At 37.9% G+C, this 22049-nt stretch overlaps 1 protein-coding gene and 1 long non-coding RNA gene across 2 annotated transcripts; both read left to right on the forward strand.

Moving 5' to 3' along the window:
- The first annotated feature begins 3107 nt into the window (after positions 1–3107).
- On the forward strand, positions 3108–14487 carry TFAM (transcription factor A, mitochondrial). The gene is made up of 7 exons (XM_017542257.2): positions 3108–3354; positions 3925–4043; positions 6499–6569; positions 7033–7182; positions 9486–9581; positions 12758–12814; positions 13332–14487. The coding sequence occupies exons 1-7, from the start codon at positions 3254–3256 to the stop codon at positions 13485–13487; spliced, it is 750 nt and encodes a 249-aa protein (XP_017397746.1). The 5' UTR covers positions 3108–3253; the 3' UTR covers positions 13488–14487.
- A 707-nt stretch (positions 14488–15194) lies between these two features.
- LOC119473248 lies at positions 15195–20746 on the forward strand. The gene is made up of 2 exons (XR_005202446.1): positions 15195–15348; positions 17417–20746. It is a non-coding gene; the product is annotated as an uncharacterized LOC119473248 (long non-coding RNA).
- Positions 20747–22049: the final 1303 nt, after the last annotated feature.

The following is a 22049-nucleotide window of genomic DNA, read 5'->3' on the forward strand; positions in this document are numbered from 1 at the left end:
GAACCATAATCATTACTTTCATATGTGTATTCTAGAATTTTACATGGTTCCCATCTCCACACGTAACTGTTCATTCTATTAGCAAATGACACTTCTAACAGGTAGTTGTTCTCTATGGGGCTAAATTGGTATATAAATAATTTGTGCAAATAGTAACCTTTTCACATTATCCATCTCTCTCTATGTATCTGTATGTGTCTGTCTATCATCTATTCTATCTATCTATTTATCTATCTGTCAGTTCATCCACCCATCCATCTGTCTCTTCATCCACCATACTCAACGTACTGTGCTAGGTACAATAGGGATGAAAGAAGGCATAAGATTTAGTCTTTTCTTAATGCAGCTTACCATCTATTGAGGAAAAAAATATGTATACATAGAGAAAACGATCAGAAACCACAGTTGTACGTGATGTCACAAGTAAGTGATAAGAGCTCATACACTATAGATGATGCAAGAAAGATATTTTGGGCTGGAATGATGTGGTGTGTTCACTGAGTCTGACAGTGATCTGATATAAACAAAAAGCACAGGACAATGAATTGCAAGACTAGGTTTTTACCTACGCAACTTACTATTGGAACATTATGAGTTGGGCTTTCTAAACTACATTTTTCTCATCTGGAAATTAGGAATAATGATCATGACAATAACTTCTCCACCTTTTTCTTTGATTTGTGAATCGTATAATCAAATAAAATTATATAAAAAGTTCTGAGAATATTAAAGTGCAATCCAACTTAAGGATGTGTTGTTTTTTCGTCAACTACTACAATGATTCTGCTCAAATATTAATAATTTAAGAGATATTAAAAGCTCAATAGGAAGAGAGGAGCAATGCTGGTTATGTAATATGTGTGTTTGCATGTTAATAGGAAAAGAAAAACTTCAAGTTGGTAGCATGAAATCTGCCACGGTGGGAATATTTACACCACAGAACTCAGCAAACACTACAAATTGGGGCTTCCTTTTTCGGAGAGCTATTTACCAGCATATTACTGGCCTGAACAAAAGCAACAGCAATAGGACTGGAAAGGAGGAAATACATACTACAGGGATGAATGAGGTAGAATCAGAAGTTCTCATGATCAGTTGGTTAATGGGGGGTGGCATGTCAATGGAGAGATTCTAAAATGATTTATCAAGTTGTTGGCTTGGATGATTAAAGGGGAAAACTGTGCCTCTTACCAAGAGGAGGACTTCAAGATGGGGGAAAGATAGTGTTCAGGGAATGTTGAAATTGAAGTACTTGTGGGACACGATGGTGAAGATATCCAGAAGACAGTGGTTATATGGATATGGAACTCAAAGGAGAGGTCTGGATTCAATATGGCAGTCATGAGGCTGTAACTAATAGGAGTCATGGGAATGGATGAACTTCACAACAAATGGACCCTGGGAAAGGCTGCAGTTAAGTCTTCATGTTTTATAAAGTAATTATAAACCATGTCTTTTTGTTCAAAGACAGTTTGAATACGTGGGTAATGTTTCTTTGTAAATTCTGCTTTTAGAAGTAAAATTATCACTTCAAGGTAACTGAGTTTTAAGGAAAATTGATATCTGATGAAAAATGTTATGGATTTGATTTGTAAGGTCTTCACAGCAAGAGTTATAAAAACGAAATTTGAAAACAATAACAAAAATTTCTTTAATATCCAAAAGAAGTTTATGTCAAACAGTTGAAAGAACAAAAATATTCTAGAACAAAGAGGGAAACAAATTATTTTAGAAATCAACTTAAATATAACTTCTATCTTAGCCCCATGTTGTAATTACTACTTTGCCTTACCTTTGGGGCTGGTGGGGGCTGGGGCACAACACTGTGTCTTTTATTTATGTTTAGGGCGTTGTACGTGGTATATACTAAGGAAAAAATACTTGTTTATTCCATGCCAGAATGGGAGGTTTGAACAGATAACCTGGAAAGTCCCTTTCAATCTTTAGGGTATGTGAAAAGGGGAGTGGTTATTACTTACCGCTTAATAGAAGTAGGCTTAGTCCTACTTCCAGAGAGCCAATATTTTCAAAGTTACAGAAAGGTAATAGACCATCAGCTCAATATTACACTGGTAAGAATTTTCTAACAATTACGGCTAACAGAAGAAAGACTGCCTCGGGAGGTGGTTAGCTTGGAAACAACTGGTATTTAAGGGCTGGAAGGGCCCTTGGAAATCGTTAGGTCTTTCTAATCTTTTTCATGCCATTGCCTATAAAGAAAATGGTGTTTCTATTAACACAAATAAAAATCGTACAGCAATACTTGTCACATGTTCTCACGGCTTTAGAGGGGAAATTGATTTAGTCTAATATCCTCGTTTGCAGAGGGGGAAACTGAATCTTTGAATCTTAACGAGGGAATGCAATATACTCAGGTCAAGACGCTAATGGAACTAGAACTGAGACTAGAGACTGCACAACTAGCCAATTTCCTCTGCTCAAATTAAGCACGTTAGAGGACAGACTGGAAGACTGCGGTAGGTGGTAGAAAAAACAGTCTAAAGCCATGTTACTTTAAATTTGGTCCCAAGACCACAAACATTATAACTTGTTAAGCTCTGGGGAACTCGCTAAAATGCAGATTCATAGGCCCTACGCGGAATTAAGCTCTGCGTAAGGCCTTGGAATTTGCATTTTTAAGTTTACGAATCCCCTGCTGTCCTGGTACTATTTCTGAACTCCGAGCTGCAGCCCTGGCTTGAACTAAGAGGTTCGGCAGGCCGCGCAGCACCCGCCGACCGGACCTCGGGGTCCTGGATGCAGGACTGTCTGTTACGTACAGCCCTTGTGGCCGTCACGGGCGGACAACGGTCAACGCCAGGCCGAGGTGAGGCCGCCGCTGTCCCTCCATCACCTTCCTGGCCCGGTAGGGGAACCCACTGCTGCGGGCGGCTGGGGCCAGAAGCGGCTCGGGCCAGAGGCGGCTCAGCAACGCCCCCTCGAGGCCTGAGCTCTCCCCAGGATAACAGCTTGCGGTTTCTCTTCATTTCCGCGGATCCTCTTCCGCCACCCGCCGAGGACCTTCTCCGACGCCTGCGCCCCTCTCCGACGCCTGCGCCAATTCTGCTTTGCCCCGCCCCCGGTCTGCCGACCGGATGTTAACAACTTTCCCATAGTTCCTAGCGAATGGTGGGCCTGATCGCAAACTCCGGAGGGTCGCACGCGGGTTCGGGTTGTCTTTGCCGGGGTTGTTCTGTGGTGCCAGGAGGCTCTCCGAAATTGGGGCCCGGTGTCTGCCTCGTCCTCTAGTGCGATGGCGTTTCTCCGAAGCATGTGGGGCGTGCTCAGTGCCCTGGGAAGGTCCGGAGCGGAGCTGTGCACCGGTTGTGGAAGTCGACTGCGCTCCCCCTTCAGGTAGGCCAGCTCACCTGTGCCCTAAGGGGCGGCAGGGCCCAGGACGTCCAGAGGCTGGAACGTAGACCCTGTCCTCCACTTTCTGCCCTTCCTAGGAGTTCAGAGCCAGCCTGGTTCTTTGATTCAAACTTCGACCTTGCTAAGGGGACGGTAGCTTTGAGACCAGGCCTTACTCCCTTAGTACCCTGTATCTTGTTTCCTCCTACCCACCACTCCCTCTTCCCACACCTCCCCACTGTCCAGCTTTGGACCAGTTCCGCCGCCTCTGCGGATTCCCGCCGAGTCTCCAGCGATCATCTAGGCATGGAGGAGGCGGGGCCCAGGAGCTGGAGTGTAGACGCTTTCCTCCGGTTTCAGCCCTTCCTAGGAGATAAGAGCTTTGAGACTTAAGTCCCGCAGACGTCTCCTCCGGTTAGGACGGAGTTTTATTAAGTCTCTAGCATTCTTGTTGAAGGTGTTAGATACATAGTGTCTTGATGACATCTCTTATTTGGGATCTATGTTCATATACATGTGAATATTGACAGTTAAACATCTGACGTTGGTTATTTTCTTTTTATTTATATGTAGTTTTGTTTATTTACCGAAATGGTTTTCATCTGCCGTGGCACGTTACCCAAAGAAACCTGTAAGTTCTTACATTCGATTTTCTCAAGAACAACTACCCATACTTAGAGCTCAGAACCCAGGTAAGGAGTTTGGGGGCGTGCACCCTTTTCTCATGTAATAAAAATGACACTACGCAGTTTTAATAGCAATGCTGAATTGCAGTATTAAAGCATTCAGTGACTGCAGGAACAATCATTTGATGTCTGTAAAATAGGAAGTTCTATTTTACACCAAATAGAAATGCTTTAAACATAAATGAGAACTAATAAAAGGTATTTTAAAAATAACATATAGTGTAGAAAGCACCCTAGGAAGAGGATAAAACTGAATTTGGGGCCTAGTTGCCTTTGGTCTAGAGAACCACTGATGAATTATTTTCTCTTGCTTAGCTCCTCCTTTTTCTGCCTCAGGGAATTGTTAATAAAGTTGATGCTTCTGTGGAAGCATCCATAAAGTATAAAGCTCTATGCAAATTACTGCAAATTTCAAGAGCTTTCAAGATAAGAATGGATAAACCTTTCCATCCTAGGAGTTCAGAGCCACCCTGGTTCTTTGATTCAGACCTCGACCTTGCCAAGAGGTTGGTGGGTTGTAAAGGATAAATCCTTTATTGTCTTGGGTTCCAAGAAAACATTTCCAGGTAGGATGTTTATTGACTTCCTAGAAAGCCTTTAGGGCTCTTATTTTAAGTTATAGTGTAAAGATAATAGCTAATTTTTTATTTTGATTTCTAAGACATCACAGGGCACTTGTGAAAATCTACCCAACTGTAATAAAACTCACATTAGGCTGGGGGAGGTGGTTCACACCTGTAATCCCAGCACTTTGGGAGGTCAAGGAGAGTGGATTGCATGAGCCCAGGAGTTTAAGACCAGCCTGGGAAACATGGAAATCCTGTCTGTACTAAAAATACAAAAATTACCTGGGTGTGGGGGCGCAATGCCTGTAGTCCCAGCTACTTGGGAGGCTGTGGTGGTAGGATCACTGGATCCTGGGAAGTTGAGGCTACAGTGAGCCATAATTGCTCCACTGTGCCCCAGTCTGGGTGACAGCGAGATCCTGTCTCAAAATAATAATAATAATAATTTTTTTAAAAAAGCTCACATTATAGCTAAGGAGCTAGTTTCAGAGACATGCTTAAGTACCCACATTTTTTAAATGTAAGAGTTGCTACTAACAGATATTTTTAAATATCAATTGCTACAAAATTAGCTGGGCATGGTGGGGCATGCCTGTAATCCCAGCTACTCAGGAGGCTGAGGCAGGAGAATCGCTTGAGCCTGGGAGGCAGTGGTTGTGATGAGCCAGATCGCGCCATTGCACTCCAGCCTGAGCAACAAGAGTGAAACTCTGTCTCAAAAACAAACAACAACAAAAATCAATTGCACGCCATCATCCCAGTTAAGATGAAGAAGGAAGTGGAGAATAACAGGTTGAATTTCAAATAGCTTGTTTCCAAATAGTATTTTTGTTATTGAAATATGAGGTTGTGTTATATGAATCAAGACTGTATTTTGGGCCGGGCGCGGTGGCTCAAGCCTGTAATCCCAGCACTTTGGGAGGCCGAGGCGGGTGGATCACGAGGTCAAGAGATCGAGACCGTCCTGGTCAACATGGTGAAACCCCGTCTCTACTAAAACTATAAAAAATTAGCTGGGCATGGTGGTGCGTGCCTGTAATCCCAGCTACTCAGGAGGCTGAGGCAGGAGAATTGCCTGAACCCAGGAGGCGGAGGTTGCGGTGAGCCGAGATCGCGCCATTGCACTCCAGCCTGGGTAATAAGAGCGAAACTCCGTCTCAAAAAAAAAAAAAAAAAAAAAAAAGACTGTATTTTGTTGTTAGCTTTTATAAATTTAATAATTCCTCAAAGACCTGAAAAAGTGTTTTTGATTGAAATATGGAAGTAAAAAACTTGAAGCAACTGATCATCCATCTTCTTTAACTAGTAATCAGCCTCGTGCAGTGGCTCACGCCTGTGATCCCAGCACTTTGGGAAGCTGAGGCAGGCAGATTGCTTGAGCTCAGTAGTTTGAGACCAGGCTGGGCAACATAGTGAAACAGCATCTGTATAAAAAATACAAAAATTAGCTGGACATGTTGGCGTCTACCTGTAGTCCCACGTACTTGGGAAGCTGAGGCAGGAGAATCAATTGAGCACAGTAGGAGGAGGTTGCATTGAGACAAGATTGTGCTACCGCCTGGGTGACGGAGCCAGACCCTGTTTCCAAAAAAAAAAAAAAGACAACAAAACCTAGTAATCAAACTGTAGACTGTTTCTCGTGGTATATGATATACTCCTTAGCAGTTAGAGAACAGACTTTTAATAACTTTTAATAATGTTGGATACATTGCTTACCATATTTAAATTAGTTAAATAAGGGAAAGTTAAATCATTGTATAACGTGTGCTATGGATTGTGCTTTCTTTGAAATCTGTAGAAATTAATCCTGAGATTGTGCTTTCCTGGAAATCTTTAGAAATTAATCCTGAGATGTAAAATTGTGGCATCTCTTTTCATTTTATTTCATTCCACAGATTTAAAAACTACAGAACTAATTAGAAGAATCGCCGAGCGTTGGAGGGAACTTCCTGAGTCAGAGAAAAAAGTAAGCACATAAATTTTCAACATTGCTGACCAGTTATTCAGCAGTTAGGAGCAATTGTCATGTCCTTTAAAGGACCAGATGAATCAGACCTTTAAAAAATAATCTGTAATCTGGACTAGTGTGATATCTTCCAGGAAGAAAAAATTTAAAAAATAATCTGTTATCTACAAAGAAACTTTATATCTTCCGATCTACATAAATAATGAGAATATGGATGTATGGGGTGGAGGTGAAGAAGTGGCAGCAGTTTGAAAATGGAGGCTGATTACTAAATTCTCACCTTGATTAGTATGTATAAGGAAAATGCATGTTTTAATCCAGATACATCTCATCCCAGAGCACATTTTCCACCTGGTGATAAAATCTGTCTATTTGAAGTCATGTAGTTGCCTTTCCCTGGCACGTGCTATGTTGAATTTGCCAGCAATGTTTTGTTGACTTAATTTGGGTTTTTTATTTATAGATATATGAAGATGCTTATAGGGCAGCCTGGGTGGCATACAAAGAAGAGGTGAACAGAATTGAAGAACAGCTAACTCCATGTCAGATTACGTCTTTGAGACAAGAAATGATACACAAAAATTTAAGAAGGAAATTTATGTTAAAAAAGAGAGTAAGTGTCATTGAAACATTTTTTTGTTACAGTAAAGATTTGAGATTTATATAACTATAAATATAGATAGTTTTCTCTTAATAATAATAATAGGCAGATACAATAAGGTAGAATGTTATTAGGTATTCTCCAGTTAGGCAAAAGTGGGATAGTTCTCTTCTGAAAAGTGAGATAGCCACTAGGACCACTTGTCATTGAGTCTGTTTGGAAATCCTTTTTGCTACTTTCAGATGTGTCCACATTTAAGGTGTACAATTAGTAAAACAGTAATGAAAACTACAGGAACAAAGAATAAAAGTTGGAATTGTTATTGATTATAACCAAATCTTTGCCTCTGAGTCTTCTCTAGAATAACCTATTAATTTGAATTGTTCTATAGATTATGGTGAGTTTGATATGGAATATTGCCAAGTATTCATTAATTCATTAACACATCCGACTGCATTAATTCATTAACACATCAGAAAAGTGCTAATTTATCTAATCAAGTAAGTGCCTTTAGGACGGAATTCTTTTTTTTTCTTCAAAGGAATAACTATTAAAAACCTCACATGCTTCAAAATTTGTAGTTCCTAGCTTAGTGTATTAATTCACATAAATGTCATCATTTGAAAGTTATACATTTATTTCATAGAGCCAGTATTGTGAAGTGGTCAGTTTGCTAGTTATGTACCTACACTATTACAAAATGATCATCAGAGTTAAAACTATTTCTTTGAAAGACTGAATTACGGCCAGGCACGGTGGCTCAAGCCTGTAATCCCAGCACTTTGGGAGGCCGAGGCGGGTGGATCACGAGGTCAGGAGATCGAGACCATCCTGGTCAACATGGTGAAACCCCATCTCTACTAAAAATACAAAAAAAAAACCATTAGCTGGGCATGGTGGCGCGTGCCTGTAATCCCAGCTACTGAGGAGGTTGAGGCAGGAGAATTGCCTGAACCCAGGAGGCGGAGGTTGCAGTGAGCCGAGATCGCGCCATTGCACTCCAGCCTGGGTAACGAGTGAAACTCCGTCTAAAAAAAAAAAAAAAAAAAAAAAAAGACTGGATTACAGCTTTGAATGTGAGATGCTAATACATCTTTCCCTTATCCTAATGTTTTAAGCTGTCCTAGCACTAGGGTTAAGGACCTGCCCAGTTTCAAGTCCATGAAGCTGCTGCTTTAGGGTGGCTGATGTAATTAGTAAAAGTGAGCCAGAAGAGATACTAAGAGTGAAAAATAAGAGTACCTACATAAAGATGGTATTTGGAAGAGTGATTACTAAAGTATGTTTTCCCTCTTTGATTCTTCCTTCCTCCTTAATGCCCCCAGCCTGTGCTAAGACTAAAGAGGACCAGACATGACAATTGGGCATTTATAAAGTTTCCCTTTCCATTCTCTCTTTTGTAATTGTTCTTCCTATTAAAGACTCCCAGTACCAACTAGTTCAGAGATCAGGTGAGAAGTGTGGGGACTAGGAAGTTACAGCTAAAACCCTTAGGAGAGAAATCCCTAGTGGTAGATCTAGAATCAAAGAGGGAAATAGTTAAGTTGTAAAGTGCTTAAAGTTTGTAGTAGTTTCGATACTTAGTGACTGAGAGATTCAGGAAGAAGAAACTAAATCAGGGGATTCCTGCTTATACTTATGAATAAAAGTTGGAATTGTTATTGATTATAACCAAATTGCTATTAAGAGCCATAGAATTTTATAAATTATAGGTACTACTTACTATCCAAATTCAGAAACTAAGTATGATAATGCAATATCATTCCCTGAACTCAGAAACTAAACTGATAGTAATGGATACTTGTATTGTTTTCCATAGTTTCTTCCCTTTTGATAACTAGTAAAATTGAATTTACCACAACTGTGAAGCTTTAAAGGTAGAGACATTCAGGGAATGGAACAAGATGAAAGATTATTAAACAATAGTCCAGTGTTCGTGGGTTGTGGTGGAAGCATGCAGTGATTTGGTCAAGGGGACGTAGTGTCTCGCAAGGATGAACCTGAGATTGTTTTATCTTTTAAAAAGGTTTTGTATGTATACATTCAGTTGTTTAATTTGTGGAGATCATGAGAATAATAGGTAAAGGAAATGGTTTTGTATGGAAAATAACTCATAAAATCTAATATAATTTTTAAAACACTGCTGTCAAAAAATTCTGACCCCAAGTTGGAATAATCACCCTATATAAGAATCATAGCATTCACTTTAAGGGACATTCTGTAATGTTGTAGTAGTGAGTAAAGTTTCTTTAGGTAAAATTAAGTTTCATGGAGGTTAACACTATTTCTGACCCTCTACTTTTTTTTTTATTCAGGAGTTATCACTGCTTGGAAAACCAAAAAGACCTCGTACAGCTTATAACATTTATGTAGCTGAACGCTTCCAAGAAACTATGGATGGCACACCACAGGTAAAGCTGAAATACATTTTTGTTTAATTTTAAAAATATTTATACAGGAAAAATACAGGGTGCTATGTGTCAGGTGGTGAAGAAAAGTAGTGAATTACAGAAATTAAACTCTTTTGATAAGGCCCTCTTTAAAGAAAAATCTTTTTCTTACCACATAGAATCAGTTTGGGTGTGTAGTTGCTAATACATACATACATACATAGCCAACTTTTTAAATTTAAATACTTACATTTTTAAAATATGTAGGGATGTTAAAGTTCTTCTGGAGGTTTTTCTGGTCCAGCAGTTCTTAACTGTTTTACAATCACTACAAAGAATGAGAGTAGAGCTGCAATATTTTCTATGGGGAATTGATTGTAACCTATTGCTTCATGTTGTATCTTTTAATAAAATTTTGGTTATGCCTATGGGGATATGTTATACATGTGAATGTCATCATATCAGTGTGTCAAAGAAAAAAGGAAGCTTGTCATTCCCCGCTGTGGCTTAGTCTTACCTAATTTTTGGTTCTTAGAAGCTCCAAATGGGCAATTGCTTTTTTTCTTGTATCATATAACCTGGTAAAAGAAATCGATGTTTGGATCCTTAACCCGTGTTAATATAAAATGAAGTTTTTGGCACTCTGCCTTCAGGATTATAAGATCTGTTGTTCATTTTAGAAATTCTGTTTCCATATCCCTAAGTAACATTCTTATATTGTTGCTTCTTGATTTTTTTCAACTTTAATCATTGTTTATCTTATGTTTTAAGCGTTACCTCCACGGTTTAAGATAGACATTTAACTGTCACCCCACTGTTCTCATGTTTGCATTCTCCTACCTCCCATATAGTTATCTTGTATGCTTATATGAGGTTGGTGCAAAAGTAATTGTGATATTTGTCATTAAAAGTAATGGCAAACACAACAGTTACTTTTGCACCATCCTAATATTATGACTATGATTATGTAAGCCCTGTTCACAGCTGGACTATGTCATGTGCCATGATTATTTTTTCTTTCTTACAAAACTTATTTTCCCTGAAGTTGATGATGTCTCTTTGTTTGTTCACTTAGGGTTTTTTTTTTGTACTTACCAGTAATTCACCCTCAAACTCCTCAATATTCACCAGATTTTAGTAAATTTAGGAAGTATTTTTCCTTCAGTTTTACTCTGAAAACTGGGGTTTGTTCCAGTTTGACTGTTGCTTTCTAATCCTAGTATATAGCTAACATCTTGGGATCTCCCTCATTATCCTGTGGTGCTGCTTTTGCTTTTGTTGTTAACTTTTTTGGTTTACTCTGATTCCTGTATAGCATCTTCCCCAGTAAGGGTGCATGGGAGATTAAGTTTTTGAGTTTTGCATGTTTGAAAATGTTCTCACATTCATTTGTTAGACTGGGCATAGAATTCTAGTTTGGAAAACATGTTCCTTCAAAATGCAAAAATTCCTTTTCTACTACCTTATTGTACTGCTTTTGATAAATTTAAAACTGTTTTGATTATTGGTCCTTTGAATGTGATCTGGCGCTTTTTTTTTTCTCTCCTTTAGAACTCCTTTTACTTGTATATGCATCTTCTGAGCTGGTCCTCTAATTTTCTTATTTTTTCTTAATGTTTTCCTTTAGCCTTCTTTGCTTCCCCCCCTCCCCAGCTACTGTATACATTTTAACTTAATCTCTCTACTTTTAGCATGGTACCATTTCCCTCAGCTGTATCTGGTTTTTACAGAGTGACAGTATTTTACTCTCTGGAGAGGATAAATGTCCTAAAATTTGCCATGGTAGAAATTTAACCTTTTTTTTTTTTTTTTTTTTTTTTTTTTTTTTTTTTTTTTTTGTGAGGGGAACAGGCAGCCTGTTGCCCAGGCTGTAGCACAGTGGCACAATCTTGGCTTACTGCAATCCCTGCCTTCCAGGATCAGGCGATTCCTCCACCCCAGCCTCTCGAGTAGCTGGGTCTACAGTCACCAAGCCTAGCTAATTTTTTCGAGTATTTAGTAGAGACGGAGGTCTCACCCTTATTACCCCAGGCTGGTCTCGAACTCCTGAGCTCTGGTGATCCACCCACCTCAGCCTCCCAAAGTGCTGGGATTCCAGGTGTGAGCCACTGCACCTGACCTAATCTCTTTTTAAACAGTCTTTCAACCAATCTTGTGTTTAACCTTAGCTTCACCTGTTTACACCTATCTGGTGCTGCCAATTCCTACGATATTTGGGCATTCTGTATTGTAAATCAAGTTGCTTTTAGGTTTTCTCCACTGGCAGTTTTACAGTTAGCTTTCTTCCATCAGTTAAGTCAGTTGCCACTAATGCATTTGCTTTTCAGCTTCCAGAATTTTGTGTTGATAGTGCCCTCTTCTGTTGTCTTTGTTCATGTGAATTTATGCCTTAAAAGGGTTTCTTTGTTTAATGGGATTTTAGAGGGAGCAAAAGTCAGCATCTTTGGCTGGGCACTGTGGCTCAGGCCTGTAATTCCAACAATTTGGGAAGCTGGGGTGGGAGGGTTGCTTGATTTCAGGAGTTCAAGACCAGCCTAGGCAACATGGTGAGACCTCATCTTTACAAAAAAGTTTTTAAAAATATTAACCAGGCATGGTGATACACACCTGTGGTCCCAGTTACTCCAGAAGTTGAGGCAGGAGGATCACTTGAGCCCAGGAGATCAAGGCTGCAGTGAGTTGTGATCATACTACTACATTCCAGCCTGGGTGACAGAGTGAAACTTTACCTCAAAAAAAAGTTTTCTTTCTCTTTAATTTTATAAATCAAGAGCCAAGCCCAAGGGAGGTAAAATGACCTTTTTCCAGGTCATATAATTAAGTTCAGCTAAGTAGATTTGCTGGGTTTGTGTTGTGTTATTCCTATTACTGTATCTAAACATTTAAGCACAAATTTTCAAATGAAACATAAAACTACAGGGAAGGAATAAAAATAGACTTTGAGATTAGTTTATGACAACATATAGATTATACCTGAATGTTAATATTTCTGAATCAAAAATAAGTACCTTATTCAATTTGTTTTTGTAAATTTTAACAATTTGATAGTTTTTGTTTAGAGAGAAAAGATGTTAAGAACTAATGATACTTTGCCTATAATTTTTGGTATCTGAGTTTTTGTTGTTGGAAGAATAATAAAGGTCCTTAATCACTGAAGTCCCTTAACTGCCTTAACTTAAACATACATTGTTTTACAGGAAAAGCTGAAGACTGTAGTTGAAAGCTGGAAAAATCTGCCTAGTTCTGAAAAGAAAGTGAGTATTGTGGTTGTTAGTCTCAAGTGTCTAGTTAGGATATCTGTGAGAGAATATATTTGGGTAAGTCTTGACTAATGTGAAGACAACCATATATTATTAGTAATACAGGTATTCTAAAATTATTTTCATATTCTCAGAACCAATTTGGCATTTTTCTCTTGGTAATTTTTATCTGCAAATAAAATTGGTATTTGCAACCATAGCACTCATAAGCCCGGTTGTCCACTGTATTGAGTGGCAGTCCTACCCTGTTGCTGCATACCCTGCTATCCCTTCCTACACCTCAAAATCTGAACTTGTAACAATTGCAAAGAGATAATGGTCTGTCTCTTTACATTTTCCTCACCTAACTTTTATCTCATGAAAATATTTCTTCTCCAGTCTCCCTTTATACATGCTGAATGGCAATGTAATTTCTAAAGTATATACAGAAGCATTTCAGAAATTAATTGCTATTTTAAATAATTATTTTAGTAAATAAGTAAATCATTTTAACAGTTATGCTTTTTCTCAGATATATATTCAGCTTGCTGAAGATGATAAAATTCGTTATGATAATGAAATTAAGTCTTGGGAAGAACAGATGATTGAAGTTGGGAGAAGGGATCTTTTACGAAGAGTGAAGCAACCATCAAAAGATGACACAGACGTATTAGAAGTAGAAGATTGAGACGTGTTCACAATGGATAGGCACAAGAAGCCAGTTAGGTCTCAATACCTGAAGCTGTTATAAAATTAGAAATTTCTTTTTCTTCAGCTCATGGACCTCTGCCAGTGTAATACTTGCTTTGGAAAACCCAGATAAAGGTTTATGCAAAATTTATTTTGTATTTAGGAACTACTGAGGATCAAAGTAATCCATGCAAATGTGAATTATTTTACCTTTGATAAAGGTAAATCAGACTATGAAGTTTTTTTATACAGGATGATGGCTATGTAAAGAGTATTCTTGTTTCCTTATATTATGGAGGCAGGAGTTTCCTTTTCATAATTGTTACAAATTGTAGAAGCCACAGTGTTCTGTGATATAATTGTGCATTTTTCAAAAAGCAGCCTGAACTCATCTAGGTAAATTCCAGTTCCTAGGTATAATTCATATTATATTCAGAATTGATGGTTGTACATGTAAGTGATTGCTAGTTTCAGTTGCAACTTTTTATAAAAGGGGCTGAGAAATTTATAAACCTTTTTGTCACTGTCTTTTTTCTAAAGTAAAAACAAAGAAATTATGTACCAGATCTATGCATATTATGTTGCATAGAATCAAAATTTTAATCTTTAATTTTACATTTTCTAATTATATATTTTAAGATTAAACATTTGTTTTAACAGCTTTTTTTTTTTAAGTAAGGAATTATATTTTTTTCTGAATTATTTTCTCTTATGTGAGTATATTGATCAGAAAGAAAACTTGTATATATTTTAAAATGAGAAATCTAAAAAATGAAAAGTCTCCAAAGTCTCTGGAATTTGAAACACTTTGCATAACGTATAAAAACCTGTGTAAGAGACAGCCAACTATGGCCTGTGGGCCAAATCCAGCCTGCTGCCTGCTTTTTATGGCTGGTGAGCTAGGAATTATGCTTATAGTTTTAAATTTTTTTGAAGACTTTTATGATACATGAAAATTATTAACATGAATATTCATAAAGTTTATTGGAACAAAACCAGAATCATTCTTTTACTTGTCTACAGCTGCTTTTCTGTTATAGTGACAGAGTAGCTGCCAAAGAAACTACAGTCCACAAAGCCTGATATTTACTGTGTCTATTTACAGAAAAAATTTGCCAATTCATGGTCTATAATATAGTGTGATACATTGGAACAACTGTTCCAATGTATTGAGGTGTTGGGATAGTTTTTTCAACTGTTTTCAGATATGGTTTTAGAATCATTGTCACCTTTAAGAGGAAATAGGTTATCACTATGTAAACCTAACAAATTGTTGTTTCTCAAGTATCTATTTCACCAAGGAAAATAATCTAGTTTCAAATTACATTGCGGTATAATGAAAAAGATCCATGTAGTGTGGAATGAGAGTCTTAAAATTACTTGCTATGGCTTAGTAAAATGTACCTTTTCCAATTAGCACATATCACAAAAACCTCACTATTGTTGAAAGCCAGCTTTCTTTAGCATTTGTTCATCCTTTCAGGAGAGTCAAGCAAGGTTTTCAAAATCCACACCACCTGTTTGAGCAGAATAATTCATCTTTTTTTTTTTTTTTGAGATGGAGTCTTGCTGTTGCCCAGACTGGAGTGCAGTGGCACGATCTTGGCTCCCTGCAACCTCTGCCTCCCTGGTTCAAGTGATTCTCCTGCCTCATCCTCCCAAGTAGCTGCAATTACAGGCACGTGCCCACTATGCCCAGCTAATTTTTTGTATTTTTAGTAGAGACGGGGTTTCATCATGTTAGCCAGGATGGTCTCGATCTCCTGACATTGTGATCTGCCCACCTCAGCCTGCCAAAGTGCAGGGATTCCAGGCATGAGCCACGACGCCTGACCTCATCTTTCATCATCAGTTCACAGGTACAGGATAACTCAATTTATATGCACTGTATACGTTATGCAGAATATTTAGAAATTGTAGACTCTAGATCTCCAGAAAGACTTTGAAGACTTTGATGTCACAAAAGGATGACTTGTTATATGCTGAGCTTGACAAAGGTAGAAATGGGAGAGAAAAATAATAGTTTATGAGGACAGATGAGACTTAAATATGTAAAGTTGGATGTTTTACAATAACTTCTCCCTATGGTTGCTTCTCCCTCTGGGTGTAGACAGGACAGTGTCAGCCATTGGTGAAATAGATACGATGGGTTTGAGGCCAGCAGTTTGGGAGTAGGGAGAAAGAGAAAGAGGTGTGCTAGTGTCTGTCACAGGCTTTCTCAATTAGGTTTTCAGGAGAAAATGCAGCCCTAATTTCCTGTATCATCTAGAATGGTACTAATTATGTACAATCAATTGTAACTCAAATCATTGACTCAGTTCTATTCTGTTCAGATGAGCTCAGAGTGCACATAGGAGTGTTTGTAATGAGTGAGTTGGAGGAATGAGTTATGCAAACATCTCAGGACAAATGCAGCATAAAAAACATTGCTGTAGTTAACTCTGCAGGGAAATTTCCTCTGAGCTCTTTTAACATTAACTACCTGTACTGTTTTATACTTAATATTCACATCATACCTTCCCAAATATATTGGGAAGTTCAGCATTAAGTATGTTTGTCGAATACTTACAACTTCATTGGGAAGAAAGGTGTAAACAGTGAAGAGTTAGAGCAAAACGATTTTATGATAATTTTATGGTAATTTCAAATTGGATTTGGTTCTCTGTTCCTAAAATAGTGTAATTTTTAATATTTTAAATAATAGGATAATCTGTTTTCCAAGCCTTATTTCCCCTCCTGACATCCAGAATGCACACTGGATCCAAGCCTTTCTTGAACTTCAGTACACATGGAAGACTGACATGCCATATACCAAATGCAGTTTACCTTGAACAGTAGACACAGATTTTCTGTTATAAAGAATAAGAGCCTCAGTAACCAGTGATCACTCATATAAAGCCTTATTATTTGGTGTGTGTGTGTGTTAGGTCTCATTATGTTGCCCAGGCTGGAGGGCATGCTGTGATCTTGGCTCACTGCAGCCTTGATCTCCTGGGCTCAAGTGATCCTTCTAAATAATTGGGATTACAATAGGCACACACCACCATGCCTGGCTAATTTTTGTATTTTTTTGTAGAGTTGGAGTCTTGCTGTGTTTCCCAGGCCCGTCTCAAACTCCTGGCATCCAGCGATTCTCCTTTCTTGGCCTCCCAAAGTGCTGGGATTCTAGGCATGAGCTACCATGCTTGGCCATAAACAAAGCCTTACTATTATTTTTGAAGACACAGTCTTGCCCTGTCCAGGGTAGAATGCAGTGGCATGATCATGGCTCACTGCAGCCTTGAACTCCTGGGCTCAAGATATCCTCCCATCTCAGCCTCCTGAGTAGCTAGGATTATAGGTACAAACCATTAGACCTGGCTATTATTTTTTAGACTTTTCTTAATTTGATCCAACAAAGTAGTTGCTATAGGAACTGAGAGGTAGAAGGAAAGGTGCTGAAGAAATGAAATAAAGCAAGGTATATACTGTCATGAGTAGTCATATAGTAGTTAATACTAGGTTTTATAAAAGTAATTAGATGAGGGGAGAGAGGGTTGTGTGTTTATTTTACTTTGTGATCTTTACTTAATAGTGTGTGCAAATTCAGGGTACTATAATTCTGTAACTATGTTATTGCTTTTGGCTAACTCCTTTTTTGGAAACATGTTTTTTTTGTACAGGGTGTATGTTATTTTTTTCTAACTGCTCTGAATGTGTGTATTTCGATTTCTGAATTGAAAAAATTATAGTAGCATACTTAAGTAGATTTAAAGTAATTAGAATACTTTATTTTTCTGATGCTGTCTGTACCTAAAATTTATCACCACCAGGTTGTGCTAAAACAGCAGGAAATTTTTATATTGTGAGTGACAGTATCCATTATTTCTCTTAATTTTACTAACATTTACTATAAGAATATTCTCTCCCTCTTTTCTCCATTCACAGCTACTCTCCCTCCTTTTCTTCATAACATCAAGCTATCACAGACAAATCTGAAAATGTTACAAGCACAGACTATGTTGTATGTTTTGAAATTTTAAAGCAGTAATGTTCCTTTTAAAATTGAACTTCTGGAAAGAATAAGAATATTAATACATTTATTACTTTAAATTTGTAAGGCTTTTCAAACAAAAAGCAAAACCGCACAAAGCTAGTGTCAGTCTCTCACATTGTTCACAAATAAAGAACTTTTGATAGTTTATTAAATCACTGATTATATTTGATATGAAATACATAAAACATACAACCATTCTCTAAGATATTTCAAAATGTTTCATTGGTTAAGGAGCCAGTAAATAAAGTTGACCCTAAACAAGAATTTTAAATAAACAAAACATTTTTTAATCATCGAGCATCATTTATATATTGGTTTCTGATTTACATATGTGATGTCTAAGAAAATTTCTGACTTTATTCTTTTTTGCCAGTATTAATTTAAAATTTATCTCATTTCATCTTCCCTTTCCCCAAAATCAGGTATACAGTGGGGAGTATGAAAGGAGTACATAGTTATGACATGGTGACTTTTTATTATATAGGTTACCGACTGCTAGCCTTCATATTTTTAGAAAGTGCATATTTGATTAGACCCATCTATGAGGTTCTATTTTTTTTTTTTTTAAACTGGAAATTTCGTGCATTAAATGTTGGGTAGGATTAAGTGATGAGACAACGAGTCTAAATTTATTAATCGTTGAAAAGTGCTGAAGTATTACCAACCATCTTACTCATTTCTGTATTTTTCCCCCTAAGTTACCAGTTAGAACAGGCCATCAGTAGTTATGTAACTAAGATGAAGAGGAATTTTAGTGTCAGTGGATACTTATTGATGCCAGTAGTTTTTCCAAGCTGGAATTTATACTGTGACTATCAGGCAATATTTAGATGGGGGTAATGGAGAATTTTTTAAAGTATAGAAATTTTCTCTTAATGCTGACATAAATAACATCTAATGTTGTAGAAGCCTAATATCAAATATTAATTGGACTGAAATAGTTCAGAATATTTTCCCAAAACGATTTCTTACCACTCAATTTTTACTTTTGCGGAGCTTCTACTTACCATTTGTAATAACCTAAATGACAATAAAGTGAAGAAAAAAAGATTTGAAAATGGTGAAACCACCTTCTTCCAAATATCATTCAGGTGACTAAAATGCAAAACCAAGTACAGTAGACAAATAATAGCAACACTAGATAATAAGAAATAACACCATCAATAGAACAGCAATTTCTAGGTATTTTTGGAAGAAAGGAGGGACATAGGGATTGACAGGTGTTTGTTGGTGTCCGTGTGAGCAAACCACATGGTGTGAGTGAAGCAGAAGTGGAGAGGTCTCACCAATTCTGAGTAGTGAGGGCTAGTAACAAGATTAACCCTAAGATGCATGGAGATTGGTGTGGTGGCTGGTTTCTATAGTCCCAGCTACTCAGGAGGCTGAGATGGGAGGGTCACTTGACCCAGGAGTTGGATTCAAGCCTGGGCAACATGGCGGGACCCTATCTTAAAAGCCCTTAAGATGGTTGGAGAGAAATTAGGGGGTGCATGGGGGCAGGAAAGGGGTAAGTGTGCGTAGACATAAGGTTTGCTTTTTTCTCTCCAGTGAATATTTTACTCAAACTGAGGAAAGTAGAGTGATATGCTAATGTAGGGTAGGTTTTTTTCAAGCTAGGTGCTGTGATTCTCAACAGTAGCTGAGGAGGATCAACTCTTAATGCATGCAGATACCTGGACTAGAATCTGGAGGGTGGAACTGGCCTTTATAATAAAGTTCTTTAGGTTAAAAAATGTGGATGTAGTGTTTGTGGGAGTAGTGCTGTAACTCAGAGCTTCCTAACTTTCTAAGCTGGCAGTAGTGGCTGATAGTGAATGAATCATGTATGTGGCAATCCTACACTTGTTACTGTATGTTATAGCCATCCTAGTGGGTGTGAAGTATCTCATGATTTTGATGTGTTTACATTTGGACTAATGATGTTGACCATTTATGTGCTTATTGGCTACTTGTATGTCTTTGGCAAAATACCTATTCCAGTTCTTTGCCTGTTTCGAAATGGGTTATCTCACTTATTACAGAGTTTCAGTAGTTCCTTATATATACTAGATCTAAGGCCACTATAAAATAAATTAATTGCAAATATTTTCTCCCATTCCAGGAGTTGTTTTTTCACTTTACTGATGGTATCAGTTGCAGCATAAAATTTTTAACTTTGATGGGGTCTGGTTTATTTCATTTTGTTTGTGCTTTTGCTGTCATATATGAGAGACCATTGCAAAATTGAAGATTGTGAAGATTTACCGCCTGTATATTCTTCTGTTTTATAGTTTTAGCTCTTACATGTAGTTCTATCCATCTTGAGTTACTTTTTGTATATGTTGTCAGATAGGTGTCTGGCTTCATTCTTTCACCTGTGGATATCTGTTTTCCTTGCACCATTTGTTGAAAAGATTATTCTTTCTCTGTTGTATTGTCTTTACACCCTTGTGAAAAATCAATTGACCACAGATCTTTGGGTTTATATATGAAGTCTCAATTCTATTATATTGACTTGTATGTTACCTTTATGCCAGTACCACACTGTCTTGACTACTGTAATTTGTTACAAGTTTTGTAATAGGAAGTATGAGATCTCCAGCTTTGCTTTTTTTTTTTTTTTTGAAGATTGTTTTAACTATTCTGGATCTCTTTCATATTCATAAGAATTTTAGGATCAGGTTGTCAATTTCTGTAAAGAAACCAGCAGGGTTTTGACAGGAATATGTTGGGTCTGTAGTTAAACTTGGTGCTTTTGTATATTAGCTTCTAGTATTCTGTGTCATCAATGGCATCTTCATATTAACTTGCATATGGCAGATTATAAATTTGTTCTCTACATAATTTTGGAGCATGATTGTGGGCTAACCTACCAGTGAGAGTGGCTGCCGTGCAGCTAATAGTCTTCTGTATTTGTGGAAAGGCAGGAGGAACAGGGCATTCATTGTCTCATGTCAGTATAGAGAGAATTTGGTTGATTCAAGAGGTATTTAAGAGGTTGAATCCATAGAACTTGATAATTGGTGGAGTGTGAGAGATAAGATAGAGAAATATAGAAAAGACTATGCTTAAGTTTCTTTAGGCAGCCAAGATGGGGAATGTTGAAAAAGGAACTGAATTCCTTCAACTTGATTATTTCTCTACCTAGACTATAGATTTCTGGTTCCTCTAGGCTATTGTATCCACAGGGCTCAAGAGGTAGGACAAGGCCAGGATTTAGGATGCAGGAAGGAATACAAAAATATATTAAGGCTGGAAGTGTTGATAGAGTTACTACATTAGGCATAGGCAAGTTTTTATCTGTATAGAGACAAACATAAGAGCTCTGAATACATCCAAATAAATCAGAGCATGCATTCAAGGACATCAATACTACTGGGGACAGAAAGGTGAGGCATCAGTACTGTAAGTGAAGATAGACAACCTGAGATGTCATTGTAGGCAGAAGTTAGGCTGGGGTCTCCAGAATCAAATGTTCAACTGACAGCAAGTGTGAAGGAGGACTTTGTCAGGGAGAACTGGGATGTGTTTCCAGAACCAGGAGAGTAGAATAAATACAATGGCATCTACCTGGAGTCTGAAGTTCTTCCAAACTAATGTTTATCAAAGAAATTTTAAGAATCATCTGCAAAACATCTACAGTGGAAATTCCTGGATCTTTCTCTCAGCAGGTCAAAAAGAAGCTCAAGTGATTCTGCCACAAATGGGAATGTTGATCATAATTTAAGAAACACTGATGGAACTATCAAAAAGACCAATCTCATGATGAAATCAGCAGGCTGCTAGGTCGTATGTCCTCTTTTGAGGTCTAGGACAAATCCTAATGTATGAATGGAGATTGGGGTTATCTATCTGAGGTAGAGCTGTTACCAAAAAGGGGATCTTGATCCAGACCCCAAGAGAAGCTTGGATCTTGCACAGGAAAGAATTCAAGATGTTGCAAAGTGCAGTGAGAAGAGATAGTTTATTGAAAGCTCCATTACAGACTAGGGTGTCCTCAGGAAACAAGCAGAGGAAATGCACTGTCTTTAAATTTTTCTTATATAGGGGTCTTCTCTGTGTAAAGACTAAGGTGTGTGTACAGGCAGATAATGCAGATAACATGACCAAATTTGGTCCTTTATTGATTTCAGGAACTCTATCCTTGGCCAGGTGCAGTGGCTCACGCCTGTAATTCCAGCACTTTGAGGGACCTAGATGGGCAGATCATTTGAGGCCAGGAGTTCAAGACCAGCCTGACAAACATGGTGAAACCCCATCTGTACTACAAAATATAAAAATCAGCCATGTGTGGTGGCGCACACCTGTAATCCCAGCTACTCAAGAGGTTGAGGCAGGAGGATCGCTTGAACCAGGAGGTGGAAGTTGCAGTGAGCTGAGGTCATGCCATTGCACTCCAGCTTGGGTGACAGAGCAAGACTCCATCTCAAATAAGTAAATCAATCCACCCTTGACATCTTAGTGTGTAAGTGCATCAAAGCATTACTGTAATTCTTGGAAGCATATATTGTTATGGGTATTGGGACATCTGGACTTTGTGTTGTA

Source organism: Cebus imitator, unplaced genomic scaffold (genome assembly GCF_001604975.1).
Source record: "Cebus imitator isolate Cc_AM_T3 unplaced genomic scaffold, Cebus_imitator-1.0 Scaffold142, whole genome shotgun sequence".
Classification (NCBI taxonomy): Eukaryota; Metazoa; Chordata; class Mammalia; order Primates; family Cebidae; genus Cebus; species Cebus imitator.